Source organism: Lutzomyia longipalpis, chromosome 2, assembly GCF_024334085.1.
Source record: "Lutzomyia longipalpis isolate SR_M1_2022 chromosome 2, ASM2433408v1".
Lineage (NCBI taxonomy): Eukaryota > Metazoa > Arthropoda > Insecta > Diptera > Psychodidae > Lutzomyia > Lutzomyia longipalpis.
Window position 1 is genome coordinate 4,350,617 of NC_074708.1, and position 12,689 is coordinate 4,363,305.

At 42.3% G+C, this 12,689-nt stretch overlaps 2 protein-coding genes across 3 annotated transcripts; one reads left to right on the plus strand and one right to left on the minus strand.

Moving 5' to 3' along the window:
* The first annotated feature begins 646 nt into the window (after positions 1 to 646).
* Positions 647 to 1,215, plus strand: LOC129788799 (uncharacterized). Its single transcript, XM_055825138.1, has 2 exons — positions 647 to 991; positions 1,059 to 1,215. The coding sequence occupies exons 1-2, from the start codon at positions 749 to 751 to the stop codon at positions 1,158 to 1,160; spliced, it is 345 nt and encodes a 114-aa protein (XP_055681113.1). The 5' UTR covers positions 647 to 748; the 3' UTR covers positions 1,161 to 1,215.
* LOC129788719 (nonsense-mediated mRNA decay factor SMG8) lies at positions 1,169 to 10,173 on the minus strand. Of its 2 annotated transcripts, XM_055825022.1 has the most exons (4): positions 7,182 to 8,038; positions 4,927 to 5,648; positions 4,556 to 4,847; positions 1,169 to 2,941 (listed from the first exon to the last, which is right to left on the minus strand). In XM_055825022.1, the coding sequence occupies exons 2-4, from the start codon at positions 5,009 to 5,011 to the stop codon at positions 1,192 to 1,194; spliced, it is 2,127 nt and encodes a 708-aa protein (XP_055680997.1). In that variant the 5' UTR covers positions 5,012 to 5,648; positions 7,182 to 8,038; the 3' UTR covers positions 1,169 to 1,191. The 2 variants fall into 2 exon arrangements, with proteins under 2 accessions (XP_055680997.1, XP_055680996.1); XM_055825021.1 differs by lacking the exons at positions 1,169 to 2,941; positions 4,556 to 4,847 and adding an exon at positions 9,838 to 10,173 and having other exon boundaries at positions 4,852 to 5,648; positions 7,182 to 9,768.
* Between the last annotated feature and the right edge of the window lie 2,516 nt (positions 10,174 to 12,689).

Sequence of the window (12,689 nt, forward strand, 5' to 3'; positions counted from 1 at the left end):
TCTGCGCAAAAAAGTCACATCCAAAAAGTTGCATCGCGAAGACGTCAACCAATAGTCACGGCCGTCTGTTCAGAGCCACTGGCAACTTTCCGAAGAGATTCGTGAAGAACTTAAGGGAATTTACGTGGGAAGGAACTCCACAAAGCTAATGCTAACAATTATGAGTAATAAATTTTAATGATCTCAATGCGTTTTCAACGATTACTTTTGACATTTTTCCACTTTTCTCAGCCCCAGAATGGAAATTCAAAATTCTGGTACATCAAAATCTGCATTGGTATTTCCTCTTCCATTTGCTTTTTACCCCATCAAAATCCATCCAGTAGATCCTGAGAAAAACCTACCTTTGTGTTTTAGGGCAGTTCTGCGGAAAAGTCGGAAAATCACAAGATGGCGTCGCACCTAAGTTGGCGGCGAAAAGTGATTTTCTTGCACTTCAATAATTAGGCTACAAATGTAATCAACATCGGAAAAACAAGTTTAAGAAAATCCCCAAGAAAAATGAAAATATTTATAAACTGTACAAAAAAGAAAAAAAATCTTTATTTTTGAATTTGCAGGTTAGGGAGAATTTAAATAATTCAAAAATTCCGCGCAAGGAGCCGAAGTTGTACGAAGCATATTACCCGAAAGAAATACGAACAAAGCATATTTACGCGCCTTTCTTTCGCGAGTTTTGTTTTTGTTTCGTGATACTTTGCAATTCCGCGACTTTTCCACATTTTCACGCAAATAAAGAGCAAAGAAAATGAGTGACCCACTGAGAACCATTGTTAATGGTGCTAGTTTGCGCATTAATGTTGGCAAACAAGTCAGCATAATCGTGAAAGTGGACACATACGATATTCCGGGAACATTGCTGAAGGGAATAACAACCGATGATGCTACTATTAATGTAAATTTAAGTGCCCCACTGGAGACAAATCTCCGCAATAGATGGGTTGAGGTCATCGGGCAAGCATCCCGACCAGATACAATCAACAATGCAGAGGTAAGATGTGAAAATGAAGCAAGAGAAAACTTACCTGATTGTACATAACCCCACTTTCATCCTCCAGGTGATCATCTTCCCGGACGATGGGCAGGAATTGGACAAGAAATCCCACAATATGATGATTCAATTCCTTTCCAATGCACCCAATGTCTACAGCATTCGATAAATATTGAATTTTTTGTCATGAATTTCTTTGTTTAATAAATCCTCTGAGAAACTTCCGGCTGTTGGTGTTTTCTTGATGTCCGAGATTCACGTCTTGAGAATTGTTGCATGTAGTTTGTCCAGGAGCGTGCAATGTCTGCATGACAGGGTGCGAGTTCCGCGTCGGCAATCACACCCACACGGATGTGTGTGCCGAACTTCTGTATGGTCAGGGAGAGGGATGTATTTGCCATGGGTGGTCTGAAGTAGATCATATCACTCACATGATGCCCCCAGAGGGTCCTGTAGCGTCTCCTCGTGTCCTCCACTGTATCCGTGACGGTGATGCAGAATTTCTTGGACAGATAGTTGGTCAGTAGCTTTATCCACATCCACGTGAAGACATTCGTCATGACTGTGCGTCGTGTCTCAAACGCCGTGATTGTATACAGGGCGATATTCTTCCTTCTCGCCTCCTGGAGTGTCCTCCGCATGGCCACAACATGTTCCTTCCCACCTCCACCCAATGGCAATGGCATACAGATCACCCCATCAACACCGTAGCACCGTGACATCCTACCCAGGAGACAATCCTGATGGACACTCCGTGCAGAAATATCCACCACCTTCGGTACGGGTGCATCGGAGAATCCCTCAAGGGCATCCCTAATGGCAGCTGCGAGCATTGTCAAACTTACTTCCGCCTCAGATGCCCCAAATTTCTTCGCACCCTCCTTCACGCATTGCCTCTCCACAACTTCCGACCACGAGATCACCTTCCGCCCACAAATGGTAGCCGCCTGAATGCCATGAGTATTCTTCCCTCCGCCACCAGCCATCAAACTCTCAAAGAGACACTTTGGGGCATTCACAATGAGCCACAGTGCTTCGAAAACTTCCCGCAGAGCTGCAAAAACAAGCGGGATAAATTCAAAGAGGAAGCCAATGATGGTATTTGGGTAGCCACAGTGCCCCAAGAAAAGGCAACACCGTATTGCCATGCATTCGCGTACAATGGCAAAGGGAACAATCACAATTGCCTGCCCAAGGAGCCAGAAGAATCCCCTTATTGTCCTCCGGGTGATTGCAATGGGATCAATGGCATCCAGCACGCAATCTCCAACTATTTCCCATGAGAGATTCCTCCGACGTACCTCCCGTCGTACGAGACTCATGAAGAATTTAAACTTCTCCGATGGGTGCTCCCGGATGGCATGATATCCACGCCAGAAGTCACTCAGAACGCACACACCGGCAATGAGGAGGAGTGAAAGTAGCTGTGGCAACTCCTTCACGCGAACTTTAAAGCCATCCGGGGATTCCAAAGGGTCATGCCGGTAGATAAATTCATTCCAACGATTCGTTATGGCCACTGTGATGCGTGAATAGAGCTCCTGGATGCTCATGGGGGTTGTTATGAGATTACTAAATGGGAGATCTTGGACATCTTCATCCTCCTTCTCATCCGTCACACGAGCCGCCGCCGCTGCTGCAGCTGCTTTGCCACTCTCCACAAGGAGAAGGTCACAAATACGAATATTCGGCATGTCCGACAGGAGGAGATGATGGAAACGCAGGAGGATGTAGTAGTGATCCATTGTGGGTGTGGGTGTATCTGTGAAGCTCGAATGGGCACGCTGAGCCTGGTAGATGGGTACTACGGTGATTTGCCATGGTGGGAGATTAAGTGGGAGGAATTTGGAGCTTTGTTCACTGAGGAAGAGCTGAACATTGGCATCCGTTATGGGGCGCCCTCTGTACCCCTCCTGGCTGAAGATTACATGGTTATCTATGTCGAAATTGCTGGGAAAATAAACAAAGAAAATCATCAGCAAAACTGCCACAAAGCTCATCTACCTGCCCCTAAAATTTGTTAGCCTAAAGGGAAAGTTAGCTGTGTTTCTTTCAGACACAGCTTTTGTGTACCGAGCAAAATCGAAAGTCGTCAGATCGGACTGAAACTTGGGATGAGCACGAATTAGGGTCCCCACATTGCAGGAGAACGGTAATAGAGACTTGCGGTAAACGGCAAAGTTTAAATATCGACCGGAAGACATCCGATTATGAGGTCAAATCCACCACCCCCCCAACCCCGCGTCCACCATTTTGAATAACCTCAAAATTTTGTTTTCGCTATATCTCAGCCCCTGTAATAGCTAAAAATCTGAAATTTTGATATGTTGTAGGGGCCATCAATACCTTTCCAACGATACCTCATTTTCGAAAATCGGTCAAGCCGTTTAGTCAATATGGCCGTCACAATTTTTCATCGAAAATCGACCATAACTCGAAAACGGCTTGACCGATTTTGATCAACCCGGGCTCAAATGAAAGATCTCAACAAACCCTACAACTTTCTAAAACATCAGAAGTTTCAAAAGTGACCGCTAGGTGGCCAAAAATCGAAAACAAAATTTTCGATGAGTTTTCGATGAATATCTTGAAAACGCCATTATCGATTTGCTTCATTTTTTGATATATTATAGCACACTATCTTAATATATAAAGCTGAAATGTTTGTTTGTCTGTGGCACATGAACTCCTCCGAAACGGCTGGGCCGATCTTGATGAAATTTTGTATGGAGGTAGAGGGGGTCAATACGAGTTGCAAGCGCTATGTGGGATTCCGCCCCCTCCCCCCTTTATAGCGCCCCCACAGAAAAGTTGATTTTTTCCCATTTTCTACCTGGTGAAGGGTCACAGATAACGGGTGTTTTTTTATTTTTAAAATTTTTCGGGGTATGTACCGTATTATTTATCTTCTCTACTAATATATGCCCCCCTAGCTCAAAATGGAGTTTGCTCTCACGTGATTGGGGGCTCGGGTTGACTAGTAACATCTATTTATAAAAAAAAAATTAAAAAATTTATGTCGCCATTTTGAAAATATTGAGTTCCAACTTTGACATGTCATATCTCAGGTTCTACAAGTCCGATTTTGATCAACTCAAGCGCAAATGAAAGGTTTCGTGAAACCCTACAAATGTTTAGAACACTGCAACTTCGAGAAATGACCGTGAGAAGCGCTACAGTCAAAGTCAAAATTTTCGAAAATTTTGAACTCGAATATTTCGAAAATGCCATTATCGATTTACTTCATATTTTAATATATTATAGTTGAGGTTAAGACCTTTCCAACGATAGCCCATAATCGAAAATCTATGGAGCCGTTCCTGAGATATGGCGTTTCAAAGATTTCTTGGGGGATGAATTTTCAACTTTTCCCGACTTTGCGCGTATTTAAATTAATTTATACGCTCTAATTTGCTCTCACAAAATTGGTATACATTGAAAGAAACACAGCTCTCGTAAGCTTGGTCAGCTTACCAGTACATTTTCTTTGCAAAAAGACCTTCCAAAGGTCCCAGAGATTATGACTCATTAAATGAGGGATTTATGGGAGACAAATTAACTCACCTGGCGTCATCTGCCCAGGCATAATGACCCCACCGGCGTGTTAGGCTGCGCTTCATGAAGGGAAAAGCCAACGTGTGATCCTTATTCCTTCGCTCAAGAACATGCTCAAACATCTTCTTCTTCACTGCTTCTGCATCCCACGCCTCCCCCTGGACCTTGAGCACAATGTGAAGGATCCCAGGATTCCTGGCTGTATCTGCAATACTCCTCACTGTATTTGTGGGTGAGAACGCCAATGCTGGGTACTGCCATCGCAGCAAATTCAGCCACACACGTCGCACAACTGAAACAACTGCTGCCAAAACAATTTTTTTTATTAAAAATTCACAAAAAAGAGCTCCAGAATGATCCTCTCCTCTGGATGTACTCACACGGATACCAAGCAAGAATAACGGGCACAAGGCAGCACGTCACACTAAAAATCCACAAACTCTTGAACACAGAATAAATCCCCATTTGATGACTTCCCAGGCACGTCGTCTATGGTACTGGCAACCAATGGCATACACACAACACTGGTGGTGGCTACTCTACGGGCTAGCCAGCAGCACTCTCCAGACACACGCACAGCAATCATCGCGCTGACCCGCTGCGACTCCTTATCGGCTCGTTGTCTTATGTAATTTTTCTCACCACCCCGAGAAAGTGACCTCTCTCTCTCCCGCACGGAGCATTTTCTGCCTGATGCCCATTGTCTGGCCAAATGATGGACTTTGCTTCTATTTGCCGGATACATATTCATTGACAATGCCAGAAAAACTTGGCAGAATACTCCATGAATCTCTCTCTGCCTACAGAGATGATAAAATATTCTCTCATCGCGGCAAAAATAATCAGAAAAATGCACATTTTCCATCAATACAGCCAGATAAGGCCGTTATAGGTGACGTCATGGAGTCAAGATCATTTGGTGGTGAGAAAGAGTTGCGAGATGATGCTAATGTGGTGATAAGGGTGATAAGATTTCTTTTCTTTTTTTGTAATCACGGAGAGGAAGAAAAAAAATGTTTTCAAACACGATGGAATTGAGAAAACGTCTGATGGGAATTTTCTTGAGATCATTGGGATTCATTAGTCGTGCACAGGAGGTGGGCTAGAGAAGGAACGAAGATAAGAAAAATATATTTATAATCCTCAAAAAGAGGAGAAAGAATTTGGAGATTAGAATGCTTTCTTTGCTATAAATTCGCAAAGTTCTTAATTTTACTGACTTTTTTTAAAAAATATTTTTTTTGAGAATTTTTTTTTCATTTTTAAAGGAAAGATTTTTAAGGATTTAGTTAAACTTTAATTTACAATAAATAAAGACTTTAAAAAATACTTTTCTTGTTTACTTTTAATTTTTTTAGATAAAGCTGCTCATTGAAGAATTAACTGTGAGATAAAAGGAGTCTATTCATTTTTGTTCTCAAATAAAATCGAGAATTTTCATTGTTTTTTTTTCTCTTAATAACAACGAGCGTTAACACTTGGAGGACCGAACATTTGGCACAACGATGAGGATCAAATTGGTAATAACTACCAGCTGATAAAATATGCTCAATAATTAATTATTAATCAGTTTATTGAACGAGAATCGAAAGTTTCACTAATTCTTGATCTTCTACAAGCATTCCTACATCGAATTACTAAATATTTAATTTAGAAAATCGTCACTGAAAAAAAATGTGTAGAATCGATGCAATATTGCCAATTCAAACGACTTTTTTAGCTACAATTTTGCATAATTTATTATTGCTCCTAAATCATCACAAACTTTGATTCTTCAAGTAACTTTTTAGTCATTTCCGGCAATAAAATTAGTCCATATTAATGATTTTCATTCGGGGAAAAGTGAACAAGAGTTCTTTATTTGCGAAATATGGGGAAACATAACCTCAAAACAATGGCAAAATGTATGGGATTTTGACTGATAATTACTATCAATTTGATCCTCCGCGTTGGATTCTGACTTTGACCTCAATTATCTTCCAAAGAAAAGACATTTCTCGAGATTTTCTTTCTGCCTTCTTAAAGTACTTAAAATTCCCTACACATAGATGCTAAATCCATCGAGATAAGTCCAATAGATTTTATTTTGTGACGATTTTAAGGTTCCAATTGGTAGCAAGTACCAGTAAAGTCCTCCGGTGTTAAAAGAAATTCTTAAAAACAATTTATCAATGTTTTGCCTATATATCAGCCCCTATAATAGCTAAAAATTTGAAATTGTTATACGTTGTAGGGGCTATCAAGACCTTTCCAATGATACTGTACTTTCCAAAATCGGTCAAGCCGTTTAGTCAATATGGTCGCCACAATTTTTCATCGAAAATCGACTATAACTCGAAAACGGCTTTACCGATTTTGATCAACCCGGGATCAAATGAAAACTCTCAACAAACCCTACAACTCTCTAGAACATACAAAGTTTTAAAAGTGACGGCTAGGGGGTCAAAAATCAAAAACAAAATTTTCGAGGAGTTTTCGATGAATATCTCGAAAACGCCATTATCGATTTATTCCATTAAATATCTCAAAAATGAATAAACTCCTTTTTATCGAAATACGCATAAAATTAAAATTCTTTCATCTTTTTGAAGAATAAATTAAAAAAAAAAAAAGAAAATCAAGAATTTTTACTCACATTTCATCAGATAACAATGGAAGAATCTCCATCGGCGCCCTCAGTCTCTGTTACACCATACATCCCCGCCAGGAGGCATCCGTAGCTACTGGCTGTGGCTGCTGTGACCTCCGTGGGTGGGCAAATGGGTCCATCGTCTCCCTGATAGATGTAGGGCAGCCTGAGAATCCAGTAGGCGCTCTGACTGAGTTTTGCCGGCTCCGGGAGTCCCGTTGTGAAGGTAATGCCACTCCCTCGTGCCCCAATCCTTACTCTCGGCTCCAGATTCACATTAACCGGAGCTTTGGGCGTGACCACATGCACCCGCATCAGTTGAGCCGTGAGGGATTTCCCCGTGCGACATGGACAGGGGAAATACAATGGCATATCGCTGTAAACCACCTTACTTCCGCTATCCTTGACCAGGGATCCACCACCACCGCGTAGAATTTTATCCGGAGCCGCCATGATGAAGCGATGCCCCCGTGGGCATTCATACTCGCACCCAACGAAGATTTTCAGCTGAAACACAACCCCAGCATCGGCTGAATGGTGCTTCGTGCGCTTCCTCTGGCGATTCTTCTCATACGACGCCGCCCACGATGCTGAGTGCTCCAGGCGCACGTGAACATCCCACGGAATGAGGAAATTTGCACCTGAGAGGAAGCCCGATTGTGTGTGTTCCGGAAGCCCCGATGTGTGGCTGTAGATGGAACTCGGTCCAATGCAAACAAGTGACCAACTTGGGAATTGTGGCAGCAATCCCGTGATACTCTGCGTATGCACCATCCCTGGGAGGTACTCTGTCGTTGAATGCTGCCGCAGAATCTTCTCAGGGCTCTCACCCACCTTCACAACAATCTCCTGAACATCTTCCGGTGATTTTCGTGGCAGATTCTCCTCTGCCAGGGATTTCAAACTCAAATCCGTGTGAGTGTTCTGTGTTAGCTGTGTGGCTGCATTGGATTCATCTTCACTGTACAACTCCTGGAGGGCTTCGTGCACCACTTCAGCTGCTCTAAAATCCACACCGGATGGCTCAAAAATTGGGAAGATGTACATCTCAGCTTTGGTGCATCCGAGGCAGTTTGCTGCGAGAATTTGATAGAAATCATAGTTGGCCTGCTTTGTCGTGTAGGGATCTTCCCGACGTCCTTGGGTTCTTCCGCAATTGCACGTGGACACATAGAGAACCCCACTGGAGTGTTGTGTGGGATCTGTCACTGTGTGCTTTGCCAGTGTGCAGGGATTCCCCGTGAGACTTGGTGCTTCGCACTGTTGCTTCGTGAGCCACGTCGCCTCACAAACTTCCCGGAGTTTTGTCTCATTCTCCGCCTTTCTCGGCCCCCGGGCGTACTTCTCAAACAACTCCACACTCTGTGCCAGCTTCTGCTCATGAAATGCCCTGCTATAGTGATGCGGCAACAGCTCATGGTAGTGCAGTGTGGCAAATTCTAACCCATCATCTGTGCATTCGGCAAAGAATCTCTCATCAATATCCATAATCCGGAGGAAGTTCTCCAGGTAGGCTCTGTAGTCGGCATCATTTGCCTCAAATCCCGGCGTATCGGGATTCTCAAGGAAGATTTTACGCAGCATCCGGAAAGTCTCGAGCCAGGCCTTAGCCGTTGGGGCTGAAAAGTGACTCTTCCCCCGGAATTTAGCCATACTATCATCAAATCCCACCCTTAGGGCTTCCTGAACGTGCTCCTGGATTAAATTCCCAAAGCTACGCTTTGTCTCCTCTTCCGGGGCATCCCCGTAGGCACTCAGGGGCTTTGCAAAGCCCCTAAAAGGTCGTATTGAGTCAAATTCATCCTCCTGCACGGCGGAATTCCTTCCTGATGGTTTATTTATGAACTCCATGAGATGATTGAGGGCATCCACAGTGGGATCTGAGTGAACATCTTGATCTGTGTTCACAAAGACAAATCTCTTGTTGCGCGGAATGGAGAAGAGGGAATTGGCGCTGTTGTTCATGATGATAAAATCATTCCGGAGCATTTTGTAGATGTCATCTTCCATCTCAAATTCCACCTTCCGCAGCTGCTCCGGATCATCGAGGCACTCCCCGGGGCAATCTTCGAAGAAGAAAATAAACCTTGGGGAACACAGTCTTCCCTCTTTCCCCAGAATACATCCTGCTGTGGAATTCTTGAGGAACTTTGGGAGGAACTTCAGCACATACTTCTCCCGGATAACTTTGAGACTCCGGAAGAGCCCCAGGTATGTTGTGTCAAAGGCACTCTGTGTCTCCACGAGTACCACAATGTGACACACTTGACTCGCAAATAGCAATATCCGACCAAATCGTGTCCGGATGTGCGTTGAAAAATTCACAAAATGCTCAAATCTCCCCTCCTCCAGAATCTTCATCATAACACAATTATCGTAGGTTGTCTCAAAGTGTAGGTAGAGAATTTGATTCTGATGATCAGCATAGAATGTTATTCGCCCATCTTTGCTGCATCCTGGAAGGAATTTCTCCGACAGCGATGGGTATTCCGGGAGATTCTTAAAGATCTCCATTTTATTCCCATGCATCGTGAAGGATTTCCCAATGACACCCACAATGATGTATTTTTTCTCATCACTGAAGATTCTATCACTGGAAATAGAAAAAAAATTTGTCAGGATTTGGGGACTTCCTGGAGGGATTTTTATTCAAATTTCTAACCTCAATTTTTGAGTAATTTCCTCGTATAAAAAATGTTCCAACATTGTTTTTATATACTAAAACTTCTCTTTTACAATCTTCAAGCACCGGAAATGGCCAGGAGGATCAAGAGAAGCAGGAAATAGCTGCTATTCCAGAGATATATTTTGCCAACAACGCCACCACTTTCTGGAATTTGTCACATTAACCTTTACAAAATCCCCCGTGATCACTTGAATGCCGTCTCCAATCTCTATGTCCAGGAAATCACCGTCAAAATTGATTAAAAACTACTTCCATTGAGTTTCGGAAAAAAAACAAACAGGTGATTCACATCCGGATTTTTTGGACAAAATCGTCAACTAAATGAGCCGATGTCGCATGTGTCGAAAGTTCAAAAAAAATTTTCGCTCAATATGCGCGGACACCTGCTTTTCAAGTGGCTCAATGCTCATAATTTTGAGCTAGTTTTATACTTATTACTGTTAATTAAAATACTTCCGCCAAAATCACAAACAAAGAAAGACGCATTTTCAATTCGCGCAAGGAAATTTAAATAAAGTGCAATTAAATTAAAGTTCTCCAGTATTTTTTTATTTGAAAGTGATTCCTGGAAACTGGAAGTTTGATCCTTTTTCACCGGATGGGCTCAGTCTACTTTTCATCTAAATAAATTTAAATATAAACAGGTTCGTGATTGATTTGTGGTCCTTCGAGCCGTCACACATTTTTTTCTCTCTAAAAGCGCGTCTTCTCTATGTAGCTTTATCTTAATATTCAAACCTGAAAAGTCTGTCTGTTTGTTTGTTTGTGGCACATGAACTCCTCCAAAACGGCTGGGCCGAACGTGATGTTTGATATGGGGGTAGAGGGTGTCAATACAAGTTGATTGGGTCTCGGGATGACTAGCTACAATAGTATTTTTTTTTTAGAAATTACTTAAAATTTGTGCCTTTCGCCTTTTTTTTCAGATGGCGGAAGCAAATGTCTTCAAATGCACTAGATGTGAATACAGCACATACCGTCTCTACGATTTGCAAAGACACGAAAAGATGCACATGAATTCTGGATCCGCCGAATTCACGTGTTATGTGTGCCAGAAGACATACTCAAGGGCGGACACGCTGAAACGCCATTTCACGAAGAAGCATCCGTCTTTGGAGTACAGAGCTGAGCCCGTATTATGTAACTCTCCGAGTGCTGGGTGGCCCATGTACAGGCACCCAGCACTCGGAGAGTTACATAATACGCCCTCAGAAAAATATTTCTTCCAAAATTTAACTTTTTGGTCAACCTATCAAATATAAAAAAAAAATGTTTCGTCTATTGCAGATGCAGTACAAAACTGCTCAAATTGCGAGTTGCAGGCCAAAAAAATCCGCCAGCTGGAAGAGGAACATGAAATTATGGAGAAAATATTGGATGTGGATCAACCATTAGTGGCGAAGGAACTCAAAAAACTAGCTCTTGTGTCTGAAAAGCGAAACAAGTACGAAGAGGCTGAAGTGTATCAACGTGCACTTGCGATTTATCGGAGTTACCCTAACGAAAAATAATAATTTATTTCACCCTTTTACAGACTAGTGTTTTAGGGCCCTAACGAAAAAGAAGAGGCTGAAAAGAATAATCTTGTTCTCGAGTTATGGCCGATTTTCGATGAAACATTTTGTGATTGTGGCGTTGTTTTCGGATTTTCTAGGGAGTGGGTTTAGTGGCGAATCGTGGCGTTTATGTGGCGGATTATGGCGCTTTAGTGGCGAAATGTGGCACATGGTTTAAAAAGATTCAAAGTAGCGTAGTACGGAGTAATTCACATCCTGTGTACGATGTCCGAACCAGGAAAGAAATCCGAGCACAAGAAGCGGTCTCAAAAGACCAAATGGAAGAAAGTCACTATTTATAGTGTTGAGAGTTTCAAGGCTCTGCTTGTTGTTAAAACTGCAGGGCACTTGCAAGACAATGGAGTACCTGCTCCGGAAAATGTGTTGTTCAAACAGTGGCGTCAAGTTAGTGAACTGTCATCCATCCGGTATGACAGAATCATAAATGTTTATGGCACGGGAGAGATCCTAGCCCTCGCAGACTCCAACGTTAGGTTGGAGGTAGTTCAGATTAATGGAGTGCCCTATTTGGCCTTTATGGAGTGATCGGAAGATCCCGCTTCCTTCCTTGTGCGCAGTGATGATGTAATTCCTGTCTAGAGTTGCGTGTTCGGTCCTAACTGGCACGTGCAGACACTCCCGAATCTGAGAGAATAAACGCCACAATTCGCCACATAAACGCAACAATTCGCCACCAAGGAAGGACGCCGAAACGTCGGCGAAAAAAAACTAACCTAAAAACCGATCGAAAATCCGCTTTTTCATTTTCCATAAACAATCTACGGTCGATTTCTTCATTATCTAAAAATCTTTGTTGTTATTCATAGATTATATTTCTCTCTCTCTCGCTTGAAAAAAATATATTAAAAAAATGATTAGCTCTTTTACTTGTAAGAGGACAAATATTTATTTTTATTAATTCAAAATACAACAAAACGTCGTAATCAAAATATTTTTATGTGTAAAAGTCCGTTTCAATATTGAAAATAAACATCTTCTTGAATACTACATGTAACTCACATTTGCCCGGGGGCTTCAACAAGCTTTTGTAAAATCATAAATTTTTTCTCATCATTTCTTAACGAAGATTGGCTCAGAAGAAGAGCACCCTTTAATTTATATTTTTAATTTTTATGACTAGGGCCTAGGGTGCCATCTAACAATTGTGCAGCATGAATACTTCCGGATGTCCCTCTATATCTTATCTCTATATAATAAAGAAAGGATTTCGTTCCTGTACAGCTATGCATTTCTACACCGTTGGTCCAATCG

What these genes read in the sequence shown, in the direction of transcription:
- LOC129788799 (XM_055825138.1), top strand. Translation starts at nt 749, where the DNA reads ATGAGTGACCCACTGAGAACCATTGTTAATGGTGCTAGTTTGCGCATT. An exon ending in ATACAATCAACAATGCAGAG is followed by an intron (nt 992 to 1,058) that starts GTAAGATGTGAA and finishes TTCATCCTCCAG; the next exon opens with GTGATCATCTTCCCGGACGA.
- LOC129788719 (XM_055825021.1), bottom strand. Translation starts at nt 9,881, where the DNA reads ATGTTGGAACATTTTTTATACGAGGAAATTACTCAAAAATTGAG. An exon ending in GAAATTACTCAAAAATTGAG is followed by an intron (nt 9,769 to 9,837) that starts GTTAGAAATTTG and finishes TTCTATTTCCAG; the next exon opens with TGATAGAATCTTCAGTGATG.